The following is a 15,227-nucleotide window of genomic DNA, read 5'->3' as shown; positions in this document are numbered from 1 at the left end:
TCAAACACCTCTCTGGCCGGACATGGGGGTTGCACCCCTCTACCATCCTCCACACCTACAAATCCTTAATCCGTCCCATCCTCTGTTCTGCCAGTCCTGCCTGGATATCCACCCCCCCCCCCAAATTCTATAAGTCCCTCCAGATCCTTGAGCGTCATGCACTCTGCCTCGCCTTCCGTGTACGCCTCCCGTCCCCCATGCGGATCCTCTATGATCTCATTCCTTTCCCCCATCTGCTCCTATTCCTCGAACATATCCGCATCCTCTACACCTCCCGCCGCCTTGAACCCCCTCACCCCCTGGTTGCTCCTCTCGTCTCCCACCCCCGCCCCCTGCCACGTCTTCACTGTTGTGTCCCCCCTACCCTCCATCTCTACACCCTACATCTCCTTTCCCAAGGTGGCTTCCATCAACTCCCCCTCCCGGATGATGCCGCCTCTCCCTCCATTTATCCCTCCTATCAACTCTGATCCTCTGTCCTTTTCCCGGGCTCCCTCTCCCCCCGTTCCATCCTCTTTCTTCCCCACCTCCCCTCTCTTTACCCCCTTTTCTCTCCCGAGTCTTTACATTTCCCTCCTCTGCCTCCTGTCATTCCCTCTCGCGTCTGCCCTTCTACCCCTTTATTAGTCCTCTCCCTCCTTGGTTCCCCCCCTTTTTCATTTTTTTCCTTCCTCCCTCCTTGTTCTTCCCCGTCCTCCAGGTCCCCCCCCCCTCCCATCTGCCTTTGGCTCGGGAGTGTCATCTTTGTGCCGCCACTTTCGTGCAGTGTTCTACAGTGAGTGTTCTACAGTGCGTGTTTTACAGTGAGTGTTCCGTGTTGTGTTTTTTGGAAAGTGTTGCGAACGGCCATCATACTGTCACTGGGTGTGCCTTTTATCTCTTGCGAACAGAAACCAGACTGTCGCCGTGTTTTTTAATTGTGTGTGTACTATGCTACTTGTCTGATTCCTGTGTCTTTTATTAACGTTGCCAACCCCTTTTGCTTTCTGTTTTAACTTTCCGCATTTTTCCGCCATTTTACACTTGACGTCACCGTTTTATCGCCTGTTTTTCTTGTTTCTTCTCTTCTTCCGTTCTTTAAAATAAAAGTCTGTAGGCTGTAGAGCAGCGTACTAAGCTGCTGCCAGCCCGCCCCCTTCGGGGGGAATTGAAAATCAATAAAGGAAAACAAAATGGGTGGTGTCTGGCGGTGACGCCACATTGGTAACTAAGGCAAGCAGCGGTAGACCTGGACTGAATGACGTCGCTGCTGATACCTTGCAAACAGCATTTCGACGCAGCCCGCTCATATCGACAGGCTTGCCTCAAAGCGCTGCGATGAAGACTTTACGCAAACAGCCTCATTTCCATGCGTATAAAGTGTTACACCAGCAAGACTTGAAGACAGATGACAAGCCCAGAAGACCTGCCTTTGCTGGGAACAAGCTGGAGCGAATCGACACAGGCAGTGATTTCTTTAATAAAGTGTTTTGCTGGTGAAGAAACTTTTCGTATCTCTGGGGAAGTAAACAGGCATAGCGCACTGATCTGGGAGTCAGAGAACCCACATTTGTGGTAGCAGATAAGGGACAGCACGAAAGTGAACGTGTGGTGTTGGCTTAATGGACAACACAATTACTAGGCCGTTCTCTTCCACTAAGTCTACCATTATCCCAATGGTTTACCCGGGTACGCTGTAACTTTACATTGCAGTTATGATAACTGCAACTGTGGGTAGTGGTTCAAGTGGATGCTCTACCACTACACTCGGGGATATTTGTTTCTCCAGATCTTGACTGAAACCTTTCCGAACAGGTAGATCAGTAGAGATGATCCAACATCACGGTCACTACCTCTTTTTAGGGGGATTTCCTTAAGGATAAAACGTTTAGTTCCCTACTGTCATATGTGTAAATTCGTACAGCACAAATAAAGGATCCTGCAGAGGTGGTGCCGGCATGGCATGGATAGAAAGTGAGGATCACGTAGAAGTTCTAAGGGCAACCAACTGAACACCTGTGGAAATGTGTCCATAAAAAATGCTATGCTTTAAGCTACCATTTGCAACACACCGCAAAGCTGTCTCTAGTATAGCTGGTTATAAACAGATTTTTACTGAGCGAGGTGGCGCAGTGGTTAGCACACTGGACTCGCATTCGGGAGGACGACGGTTCTATCCCGCGTCCGGCCATCCTGATTTAGGTTTTCCGTGATTTCCCTAAATTGCTCGAGGCAAATGTCGGGATGGTTCCTTTGAAAGGGCACGGCCGACTTCCTTCCCCGTCCTCCCATAATCCGATGAGACCGATGACCTCCCTGTTTGGTCTCTTCCCCCAAACAACCCCCAAGAAATAGATTTTAGTAATCGGTGAAAGTTTATGCTCACACTGCACAACAACTTACTGAGTTAAAATCCAGATGATGTGTTTTGTGAAAGTATGATGGTGATGTGATGGACATTAAAAACATGGTGGCTTCCGGTAACTGTGAGTGTCGGCTCGGGCGTGGGAGAGTGGGGATGTTCAGGGGTTGAAGGGTGAGGTATTTCTTTGTGCGGACGAGCTCATAAACTGGAAGCAAGTGTGAAGACAGGAATGGGGTGCCGGTTGGGCAAGGGACGTGTGCGTTGGAGTACTTATTTGAGATGGAATGGACAGAGTAGGTTGTGCTTGGACTGAGAGGTAGATCTCGGGAATAAGCTGACAATCTGGGAGTTGATGGCGACTGAAATTCTTTAGGGAAGAGATAGAGAGTGCGTGGGGATGAAAGGAAGGTGGGGTGTGTTGATAAACACGTGGCAGCTGGAATGTTCCGTTGATGAAACAAGTGCAAGAGTAGCGCAGATAGGAAATACTAGAATTCCTGCGTGCGTAAACAGATTACTTGGTCAAACGGACGATTCCTTGATACCTCTTGAGGTTTGCTATTAACCAATCTCTCTTTTTAGACGACCCTTTATTTTTTTCTCCCCAGTTCGTGTCAGAACCACATCAGTTACGTGATCTACTCATCTGATCATCAGCATTATTCTTTTAGTATCACATGTCATAAGATTGCATTCTCTTCTTGTCTGAACTGTTTATCAACCAAATTTCACTTCCATACAAGTCTTCACTCAAGACAGATACGTTCAGAAAAGAATTGTGTTTTTCTGGCGTAGTCAGGTTGGAGATAAGCGATCTACGAATGTTAAATTATGGATTCTTATAAATAATCCTTTATTAGTCAAGATCGCAAAAATTATTTATAATCATAGGTAATTAGTTTTGCCTCAACATCTGCAAGATTGTTAGCTGTTTTAGCCTAAACTAGTTTTCAGTTATTACAAATAATTTTTGAGATCTTGACTAAGAAAGGATTTCCAGTGACTGTTTTAGCCAATACTAGTTTTCAACTATTATAAATAATGTTTGCGATCTTGACTAATAAAGGACTCAGGTTACTCTTCATTCAGAGGCTGTTGCACGCAGCGGCCGTTATTTTTGATTTGTAAATAATAGATTTCAGCTATCAGTCATCCTTTGGAATTTTTATTGGCATGGATTGACCAAAAATGATAGTGCACTGAAAATGGCTAGTTTCTAGCGGAAATCTAGATCTGCCAATAAAAATTCCAAAGGACGACTGATAGCTGAAATCTATCATTTACAAATAATAAAGGGCTATTTATAAGAACAGAATAACATTTCATTATATTTGTATTTGCTGTTAACCGCATAGCCGCCATCAGTACAAGAATGATACATATTGAACATTTAAAAACATCTCGGTTGAAGATAACAGCAAACCATGGCAACTCAATATGATTCCCAGCAGTGGTTTATCCTCGTTATCCGTATACAGCATTTCCTTATTTTTCTCTATTACAGTCGGAAGCGATCACGGATGTGCAATAAAGTAGTCTCTTCAAACGGCTGACTCTAACAGAAGTTCAGCAACCACAACGTTATTCATTCAAATGTTCAAAGTCACGTTTTACAAACATTCGAAAACAGTAGTATTCTTTCAGTCTTTGACTACACTGAACTGCGGAGCCACGATTTACCTCCGTCTCACTAGATCTTTATTTACAGCAGCACTTACAATCAACGTCATCAAACTCGTGTAGTATACGAGGTGTGTCAGGAACGTTAAGTACCGCTTCGCTCTGCCGCCACCACAGCACTGGTGTCGCAGTTAAACACGTTTGCACACATCTCTCTGGTTCATTGTCTTTCTACTGACGCCATAACAACTGGACAGTATTCTGTATTCCTTTGTTAGTGATCGTTCAAAATGTTTAAGACAATGTCTAAGCCGCCGATTGTCAAAAGCGTTGTGTAAAATGATTTTTGAATGCAAAGTATGTTAAGCCAGCTGAAATTGATCGTCAACTTGTAGAGATTTATTGTGAGAATGTAATGACTGATTGAATGGCGAGAAAGTGACGAGTCAGTTCAATGATCGACGAAATAACGTTCATGAGGAAGCAGGGAGTGGGCACCTTTCTGTCCTTAAGAGAGTCACAGTGCTTGCCGAATACTGCGGCCGGTAGGTGTGGAGACTTGGGGAAAGCGGTAGTGGTGGGGGCTGAGAGCAGGCGCTGGAGGGGAAATACCGAGTGCTGGAGGGGTACTGCCATCCTGAAACCGAAGCCTAAACTCACATTTTTTTGTAAATATTAAGCGTGGCACCTTCTCAACCAGACTTGCACAGTGACCATTCAAAAAGATCTGTCACCTCTTCATTGCTTACTATCTAAAAAGAAAAATGCAGCTCTTTATTTCGCCTGGTTTGTCAATTTTCATCAGAGAAGTGTCATGAGTGAGGAATTTTGAGTAAGACCTACACATTTCTCTGGTTGCCATGTTAAAATTTGCTTCTTTTGCCAAAACTCATCGGAGTTTACAAAGTCTCACCTCAATAACATGTTGTGCAGATGTAACTGCGAGAGAATTCTGAAACAGTGATTTATGAAGTTTATTTCGTGGGGAACTGAGGTAAAGTAAGGTCAGCATCTTATGAAAAAGTACAGCCTCAACACGAAAAAAAATTGTAATGACGTCACTTATGTTGTTCCAAAACCCACAGCATATCTCGTTTCACCAGCTATCGATGGCCCTTAAAAATTACATTCTTTCATCGACAAAGTCTGCAGTTAGTGTAATAGAACAGTAGATAATGAAGTTTTTTATGATAAGCATTCGGCAAAATACTCTCTTTGTGTGTTACCATTTACCAAAATCTCATTTCGATATCTCAAACCGTTTACGAAATATGAGGAATGTTGTGGATATTTCACTCTGGCTTTACCACTAGCGCGGTGCGATCGCAAGTGAGTACGCTGCGTCATATCAGTTTTCTCGAGATTGGTGACAGAGTCCTGCACCCAAGTCTAAAGAGAACTTCAATACGTCAGCTAAATTTCGTAGTCAGCAACTTAGTATTTAATATGCACCAGAGGCAAAATCATAGCTACTCCTATTTTCATTGCAAACTTCTTCGAATTTTGCCCAGTGTCTCACTTGGACTTAGGCAGCGGCCTTGCAGCAGTGGATACACCGGTTCCTGTCAGATCACCGAAGTTAAGCTCTGTCGGGCGTGGCCGGCACTTGGATGGGTGACCATCCGGGCCGCCATGTGCTGTTGCCATTTTTCATGGTGCAATCAGCCTCGTGATGCCAACTGAGGAGCTACTCGACCGAATAGTAGCCGCTCCGGTCAAAGAAAACCATCATGAGGACCGGGAGTGCGGTGTGCTGACCACACGCCCCTCCTATCCGCATCCTCAGCTGAGGATGACACGGCGGTCGGATGGTCCCGATGGGCCACTTGTGGCCTGAAGACGGAGTGCTTCCACTTAAATATCACAATAACTATGACCATTAACGAAATGATGGACACACCTAATGAAACTGACGTATAAAGCTACAAGTAAAGCAAAAATGAATTTTTTTTACCGAATAGTTTCTATAAGATTTTTTGAGAAAGACTGGAGGGCGTGCGCATCGATTCTGTCGTTGTTGACCACCCGAAAACTGGCAAACGCTTGTCGCCATCCCCTGCTGAACAAACGAATGAACTCTCCCAGCGCTTTGGACGGAAACTGGTCACTGTACATCTGCCGCGTATCCTGCGTGACCTATAGCGAAAAAAATCGTGATAACAGAGTGTTCACAAGTAGAATGCTTTGTGATTAGTTTCCAACAATTTCAAACCTTGTTTTGCATGAGATTGTCACAAATCGCTTAAATTTTCGCAGACTGTGTTTCCTTTGGGTTCCGAAAATGCTTACAGATGTCCACAAAACGAAGTGACTGGGCAGTTCTTTGGCATTTGTTATCCAAAAACTGATGAGGAAGATGAATTCTTAGACAGAATTGTGACTGGTGATGACACTTGGGTTTGTCATGTCACTCCAGAATCAAAACAACAGTCCATGGAGTGGAGGCACTCACGAGCCCCCAAAACTAGAGATTCAAGACAACGTTATCAGCACAATACATCGTGTGCACCGTGTTCTGCTAAAGACAGGGCATGCTGCTGAGTAAGTTCCTTCCCAGAGGTGAAGCCGTCAGTGTTGTATGATACTGTGAAATGTTAATAACGTCAAGGCGTAGTGTTGCTTCATGACAACGTATATCCCCATTCTGCTAGTTTCACTCAAAACAGTGTTTAACAATTCAGTTGGGAACAGTACTGTCCCAATCTCGTACATTCTGCCTACCATTTGTTACCGAACTTGAAGTTTTGACAGCGATGACGGCACAGAAACCGGTGTTCAGCAGTGGCTGTCTTCACTGGGCGACGTCTTTCCATGAAGACGGCATAGAAAAGTTGGTTTCTCGCTGTGAAAAATGTCTGAAAAGTAGAAGCAGCTATGTAGAAAGATAGTTTAAGAAATGCTCTTCCACGTAAAACTAAATTTCTATTTCAAAACATGCTTTTATGAGGTTGTTTTCAAAATGGTGCTTACCCCTAGTACATTTCACTCTCGGTCTTCCACAGCAACTTTTGTCCTCTGCAGCTCCCTCCAGTACCACCTAGCTGTTATCTGGAGTCCACTCATCTTGTTCGTTCTTCTACTGTTTTCTGCACATTTCTTTCCATTCAGATTCTGCAGAGAATTTTCTCTTTCCTTATCATCAACTTAAATTTCAACATAAAAGGTACTCGATTTTCTTCACTTCTTCTGTTTTGAGGTCACCAGTTTTTCGACAACTTCATCCAAGCCTCTCATCACTGAACTCTGAATTTTATCTTCAGATACTTTGCTTTATATATGCAGTTACTCCTTTGAGATACAGGTTAGGCAGCAGAGGAAAAGTACTGAATCCCTGCCTTACACCGTTTTCACTGTGGTCACTTTCCCGTGGTCTTATCAATGGTTGTGGCGCTGTGGTAAGCCACTGGACTCGCTTTCAGGATAACACCGGTTCAAATCCTCATCTGGCCACCCATATTCAGATTTTACATGATTTCCTTAAATCACGTAAGTCGAATCGCGTAACTTCGCTTGAAAGAGCATGGTCGATTTCCTTCCTCCAGTTTCTCCAACGCTAAATTTTGCTCTGTCCCTTATGACCTCATTGTCGACGGGTTGTCATGCACCAATCTTCCTTTCTTTCTTCTGGTGATATTTTAGACTTTTTATTCGCTGGTTTACCCAGTATGAAAGACCTACTCCACCATCAACATAACTTTTACAAAATATACAACTCATATTTCCTAACTCTAAGATAGAACAAACACATGATATATCAGGAACACAAGTTGGGCACCTTCTACTGCATGCAGCAGCAGCAACACTCTAGTTACAACATATAAGAGGACTTACCCAAGTGACACATTATTATGTCGAGCAAAAAGTAATTTTTGTTTACTGTTGTACTACACTTGAAACTGACACAGGTATGTGACAATATTTCTCAGCACAGTCACCAGGTTGCTCTAAACAATGGTCAGAACATTTTACCAATCGTTAGTCCTCAATGACAGAAATCTGCTCTTCGTCACAAGTGGTTTGAGAACCTCTGTGTCAAAGTCTTCATTGTTGTAAAATCTCTTGTCTGCATAATGTTCTTCATCAACATACTGGGTATTGTCATCTGTGGTCGATGTTGGTAGTCTTCTTTCGCGATCAGCGTCACCCACATCTGTGATGGGTTGATCAAGTCTGTCTGGCCTTAGTCAGATTACTGGCGCCATTTCATCACCGCTGGACGAGACATTACATTTGACTCATACACTGTCAGAATTTCACAGAGTATCTGTATGTAATTAAACCTTTTGCATTCAAGAATCATACAGTTGTGAGTACCTCAACTTTAGTACATACTGAGCCGCTGCGCCATTTCACTCTTATACTATAATGCACCTGCAATTCGTGCAATAGGAGAACATGTGAAATGGTCTTAGCGTGGGACAACACGTGTATCTCACTTCTCAGAGTCCATACATACCATTACTGGCGTCACGCCGGCAGTGGTGGCCGAGCGGTTCTAGGCGCTTCAGTCTGCAACCGCGCGACCGCTATGGTCGCAGGTTCGAATCCTGCCTCGGGCATGGATGTGTGTGATGTCCTTAGGTTGGTTAGGTTTAAGTAGTTCTAAGTTCTAGGAGACTGATGATCTCAGCTGTTAAGTCCCATAGTGCTCAGAGCCATTTGAACCATTTGAACTGGTGTCACAGGCATTAATAGTTGAAGAAGCCAGTTCTACCCCATATTGCTGGTTGCATAGATGCACGGGGAAACTTGATTTATTTATGACTTAACATAATGCTATGCTAAATTGGGATCATAAATCAATTAGCATAACAATAGGTTAAGGTCATAAATCAATCAGTCAAGTTTGACCCTGCATGTATGCCACCCACAATGTGGGGTAGAACAGGCTTTGCCCTACAACTGACATTCACTTAGTTTTCCAACTCACCCTTTGTGCCTTTGTGTACATTGATGATCTCTTACCAGTTACACTGCCAGAAGCAGAGTTCGTTTTGTTTGCAGGTGACTCAAGTATTGCAATAAATAGTATGTCGAGTGTAGTTCTAGAAAGATCTACTAATGATACTTTCATGGATATAAATAAATGGTTTAAAGCCAACTCACTGACATTAAACTTCGAAAAGACTCACTATACTCAATTCAGAACCTGTAAGAGGTTTCCACCCAGCTTATGCATAAAGTATGAAGAAGAGCAGATAGAAGAGGTTGACAGTCTTAAATTCCTGGGATTACAACTTGATAATAAATTCAGTTGGGAGGAGCACACCACAGAACTGCAGAAACACCTTAACAAATCTGTATTTGCAACTCGAGTGTTAGCAGACATAGGCGACATAAAAATGTAAAAGCTTGCATACTTTGCCTACTTTTATTCCATAATGTCATATGGTATAATATTTTGGTGCAACTCTTCAAGTCAAACAAAAGTTTTCAGAGTCCAAAAGCGTGTAATACGTATTATTTGTGGAGTAAATTCACGGACGTCCTGTAGAAACCTCTTCAAAGAACTGGGTATACTAACTACTGCCTCTCAGTATATTTACTCCTTAATGAAATTTGACCTAAATAATATATCTCTTTTTCCAACAAACAGTTCAGTTCATACATTCAATACCAGGAACAAACATGATCTGCACAAGGACTTAAAAGCACTTACTTTAGTTCAAAAAGGGGTCCACTACTCAGGAACACTCATCTTCAATAATTTGCCAGGAAACACAAAAAATTTCGTTACAAATAAAGATCAGTTTAAAAGGAGCCTGAAAGACTTCTTGTGGCCAACTCCTTCTACTCCACTGATGAATTTTTGAATAGAAACAAATGATGTATTGTATATAGTCATTCTGTTAGTACTGTCATTTCAGCTTAAAAAAAATTGAAATGTTGCACATCCGCGAGGATCTCCTCAAGACGGATCTATGGAACGAAAAAATAATCTAATTTAATCTTTGTGTTACATTTTTAAGTACATGATATTTAGTTAGAAACAGTGAAAACAGGATGCACACAGGAGCTAGTTCAAGACAGTAATGAGACAATCCCTCATTGCACACTGATTTTTAGATCTGAAGTGTCGAACTTGACCATAGAACGCTTCGTTAATTTTGTCAATGAACATATCAGCTAAGTCAGTCACCAGGAGAACACCTGCTCCACAAAAGTACTGCTTGATAAAACCATGTTGATTATGGCGGTTCTGTGCTATGAAGGGGTCCTGAACTTGGACGGGCATGCCCGATGCTTGTGTCGAGTTTGCATGAGGCTGTTTAACTCTAGTCGCCTCGCTCCAGAACAGACTACAGCTCTGTGTGTGTGTGTTGGTGTCCACAGACGGAGAAACCCAGCCTGCCATCTCCGCCGCTTCCACCGCCCCCGCAGCTGCCAGTGCGGCCATATGATTCTGCAGAACAGACAGCTATACCAGAGCCACCACACCGGTTCTCGCTGCCGGCGTCAGATCACCACAAGAAGAGGCACTTCGTCAAGAGGGACACCGACAACGCCATCACCTCCTTCCTCTACCGGTAATAATGGCTAATGTAATAATTCAGGGCTACTGTAACTCACCTGGATATCCATGAGTGCCACATTGCCGTGTCCAGGCTGGGCAGGTAGGGTGAAGAGGAGCGCCTGTCGTGGCTCGAATCTGCCCAGAGCACAGTCGGCCAACTCGCTTCAAAAGCTGGACAGAATAGCAGAAATGATGCGCACTCCAACTTCAGTCCACTGACCTCTTGTGTAGTTTGCACTGGTGCATACTTGGCGAATCCTGCGATGCCATTACAGTCCCAAGTCGATATGATACGCACCATAGCAGCTGAATAGAAACAGTGAATCACGCAACGACACATTTTTCAGGAACTGTTAGTTTGCCCTGTTTCATATACGAGGGTTGTCCAAAAAGTAAGTTCCGATCGGTCGCGAAATGGAAACCACTGGAAAAAAATACGGTAAAGCTTTGCACAGACGTGTTGGGCAGTGTCTCTAGTATGCCCGTAGATCGTGTCGCGTCGCTCTTTTCAGTTCTGAGTGAACAGTGAGCACGTAAAGATGCGTAGGGAATAGCTTCCCCCGCCAAGTATGAGGGCCTGGTTAGAGATTTCGCCTGTGTCATGCAACCCACATAACACAACTGTCGAGCAGTTCCTTCTTCAATTCTCTAAAGCCCAATCCCTCCAAAACTCAAGTGAGTGCATTCCATCTGAACTCGAGGCAGGCAAAGTACAGGCTCAATGTTACCTGGGATGGGACATTACTAGAACACACAGATACTCCCACCTACCTTGGCGTCGTGCTGGACAGAACATTGACATACAAGTATCATTGCGAAAAAACACGCAAAAAAGTAGAAGCACGAAATTCCCTAATAAGAAAGCTGTCCAACAGCAAATGGGGTGCCAAACCTACCGTGGTCAGAACTTCAGCCCAAGCTTTGTGCTTCTCAACTGCCGAATATGCCTGCCCGGTATGGTGCAGATCCGCCCACGCAAAAAAGGTAGATATTAGCTTGAATGAAACATGCAGGATAGTGACAGGCTGCATGAAACCTACCCCCATAGAAAATCTTCACAGGGCCGCAGCTTTCACAAACCCTGACTCACGTAGGAAAGCCCATGAACATACCGAGAAGCTAAAACAAGCCTTTGATGCTCGTCACTCAATATGTGGCATAGAGTGTGGCGCCAGCAGACTCAAATCCAGACGCCGTTTCCTAAGTTGCGCCTTAGATGAGCCCCCCATCTACTATCCACTAAGAGAGGACCCACCAAGCGGCGTTTATGGTGATTGGAAAACCTGGAGAATGCTTAACCGCATCAGAACTGGGGTGGCTCCTGTGAAATCTAATCTGATCAAATGAGGTTTGTTGGACGAAAATGACGACAAATGCGACTGTGGCACTCGACAGGACATGGAACATCTCCTACAATGCCCTGCCTGCCCCCACAGATGCAACCTCGACGATCTATGGCTGGCTAAAGAAGAAGCATTGGACATTGCCCAATACTGGGCAAACAAATTGTAGTTTCCGGACACGAAAAAGTAAAGTAAATCTTCAAGCCGATTCTCGGCCGCACAGTGCATGGGCAATGAAGACGCTCCTGCAGCGTTTCCGATGAGAAATGTTTGATTACCCACAATACAGTCCGTAATTGGCTCGCCGTGAGTCTCATCTCTGCTCACAAGAACCTATGGTTATGAAGCCAACATTTTTCCACATACAACGTGCTGCATACCAGTGCAGATAACTGGCCAAAAGCACAGGCGGCTGCTTTTTACGACGAGGATTTCGGAAAGTTGATACAACACTACGACAAAACTCGAAGTTGTAGCGGCAACTATGTAGTGAAGTAGATGGAAGGTGTAGCTAACTGTTGCAAATAAAACGTTTCTGGTTTTCACTGTGGTTTCCATTTCGCGACCGATCGGAACTTACTTTCTGGACAACCCTCGTATTGACAGCTATCCTGTCTAGTTTTGAAGATAAAATAAGATGGGAAGCACTCCAGAAGCTATGTTTATGGCATTTTTAACTGGTGCAGTGACGTGTATAGACCTAAAACTAAACTGCTACCAACATTATCTGAAATCTTTGGCTACAAAATTTCCTCTTCGTGGCTCCACTTTTGTAAATAGCGCTCCTACTACCTTAATACAATATTTAACGAGTTCAAATGTATCTGTGTGCGCATATTTGTACGTTTTTGGTGGGCAGTGCCACACGGTAAAAATCGGTCTCCCATTATTGCAATTATCTCATAAACTATTATCTGTAGAATTCTTGGGGAGCTATTCGGAATTCTGAACATAATTTTTTTCACAAATTGGCATTTAATTTTTTTACAAGTTCAAAATTATTCTTTTTCACAAATCGACATTTAATTTTTTTACAAGTTCAAAATACGCTCTAGTAATACTTTTTTCCCAAAATGCTGCAAAAGTATTCAAATTTCGTACGGATAACTTCAGAACTAAAACATATCTATCAAGAGTTGTGAAGGAAATTATATTTCTGCTCTGGTCTCACGATATTCTGCAACAATACCCGATGTCGACATCAGTCCACATAATTCTGATGCGCAGATATGCCATAATCGAAGCTGCTCCAATGCCAGTTGGTCAGCTATCTGATAATGCGCAAGAAAATCGGAGTAAGGATAGCCGGCGTTATCGAGAAGATTTTGCATACAAATAGTCCCGCATTTCATCAGCTTGTGGCACTTCAGATTCATTTATCTTCAGAGTCCAGAAAATGACAATTGAAGAACATAAACAGACGCCATCTGAAGTAAAAGATCAGCTTTTTGAACCATCTCCCTGTCGACAACCAGACAACACTTGTGAAACATTACTGACGCAAGCAACGAACTGTGATTATGATGTAGATTGAAAAATATAAAATATCGAATACAACATTTCGATACTGCAATTTAGACTTCAAATTCGTTATCAGCGACCTCATAAAACATTATACTCGAAGTTTTATCCGAATCTACTACATTAATTTTTGTTCTGCCAAATTGGATCCCCCATTTTGAATTTTGTAGTTCTGACGTTTGATTCCCAATCAGTGACCAAAGAATCTACAAAGAACACAGTTTTGTAGGATTTTATATCCATTTTTCTATTCTGTCCAGATTTTGAAGAGAATTGGCTCATTGTGCGGTGGATTAATCACGAGGTTCGGTGTAGTGGCCATCCTGGATGTTGCTATTAGCCGGTTTTCCACAGACCGTTAAGTGAATGCCGGTCTGGTGTCCGAGGATTTGCAATGTGGAAAAAGCGCTTCTGCGCCCTTTCAGTGTTGACCGATATTTTAACTTCTCGGTGTCAGCATGTCATCCACACTACGACTAGAATTCTGAAGTGACATACTGTGCTGAACTGAGTAGTCAATGAATACAGGAATACCCGCTTCACAAGAATTTTATGTAAATCCTCTGATCAGCAATTCTTCCCTTCTTCTTTTCTTCTTGTGCTTCGCCACTGCCATTGATGAAATGTCTGCAGTCCTGCCTATAAAAGGTCGTTGTCATATTTCACTTGAGCTATTATAAACTGGGAATTCTAGTGTTTTGAATTGGCTCAGTATACACCAAGAATCTGAACTCTCACAGTTCCTTGCTATTATGTTGATATTATTCTGGAGATCCTTTTCCATTTGTTCCAATGCACCGAGGTGACAAAAGCCACAGGATATCGATATGCACATATACTGATGGCGGTAGCATCGCGCACACACGCTATAAAAGGACAATGCACAGATGGAACTGTCATTTGTAATCGGGTGATTCATGTGAAAGGAGCTTCCGACGCGATTGTGGCCCCACGACGGAAACTAACAGACTTTGAACGCGGAGTGGTAGTTCGAGCTAGACGCATGGGATAGTCCATTTTGAAACTCTTTAGGGAATTCAGTATTCCGAAATCCACAATGTCAAGAGTGTGCCAAGACTATCCGTTTCAGGCATTACCTCTCACCACACTGACAACGACCCGAAGTAGCGGTGTTTGGTTAGACAGTGGAGCAACACTACGTGATATAACACCAGAAATCAATGTGGGATGTACGGCGAACATATCCGTTAGCCCAGTACCGCGAAATTTGTTCAAAAATGGCTCTGAGCACTATGGGACTTAACATCTGAGGTCATCAGTCCCCTAGAACTTAGAACTACTTCAACCTAACTAACCTAAGGACATCACACACATCGATGCCCGTGGCAGGATTGGAACCTACGACCGTAGCGGTCGCGCGGTTCCAGACTGAAGCGGCTAGAACCGCTCGGCCACACCGGCCGGCGCGAAATTGGTCGTTAATGGGCTACGGCAGCAGGCGAACCGACGCGAGTGCCTTTGCTAACAGCACGATATGGCCTGCATCAACTCCAACCATATCGGTTGGACTCTAGACGACTGTAAAACCGTGGTCTGCTCATATGAATCCCAATTTCAGCTGGTAAGAGCTGATGGTAGGGATAGAGTGTGGGGCAAAGGCAGTGTGCAAGTTGGTGGTGGCTGTATAATGGTGTGGGATGTGGTTACATGAAACGGACAGGGTCCATCGGCCCAACTGAACCGATTCTTGACTACAAATGATTATGTTCGGCTACTTGGAGACCATTTGTTCCCAAAGAACTATGAAATTTTTGTGGATGACAATGTGCCATGTCACTGGGCCACAATTGTTTGCAGTCGGCAATTGGTTTTTTGAAGAACATTCCGAACAGTTTGAGCGAATGATTTGGTCACTCAAATCACT

General features: G+C 43.7%; 1 protein-coding gene and 1 pseudogene across 1 annotated transcript in view; both read left to right on the top strand.

The window, feature by feature from the left end:
* Window positions 1-15,227, top strand: part of LOC126203995 (neural Wiskott-Aldrich syndrome protein-like) — a 112,259-nt gene that overhangs the window by 86,160 nt on the left and 10,872 nt on the right. The window contains exon 4 of the mRNA XM_049938427.1: window positions 10,298-10,491. Coding sequence (XP_049794384.1) covers window positions 10,298-10,491 — 194 coding nt within the window. The remainder of the gene's footprint in view (window positions 1-10,297; window positions 10,492-15,227) is intronic.
* LOC126204797 (5S ribosomal RNA) lies at window positions 5,493-5,610 on the top strand (annotated as a pseudogene).

The sequence above is a fragment of the Schistocerca nitens genome, chromosome 9, assembly GCF_023898315.1.
Source record: "Schistocerca nitens isolate TAMUIC-IGC-003100 chromosome 9, iqSchNite1.1, whole genome shotgun sequence".
Lineage (NCBI taxonomy): Eukaryota > Metazoa > Arthropoda > Insecta > Orthoptera > Acrididae > Schistocerca > Schistocerca nitens.
The sequence above is the reverse complement of the archived record's forward strand: the minus strand, read 5'-3'. Positions and strand labels throughout refer to the sequence as shown.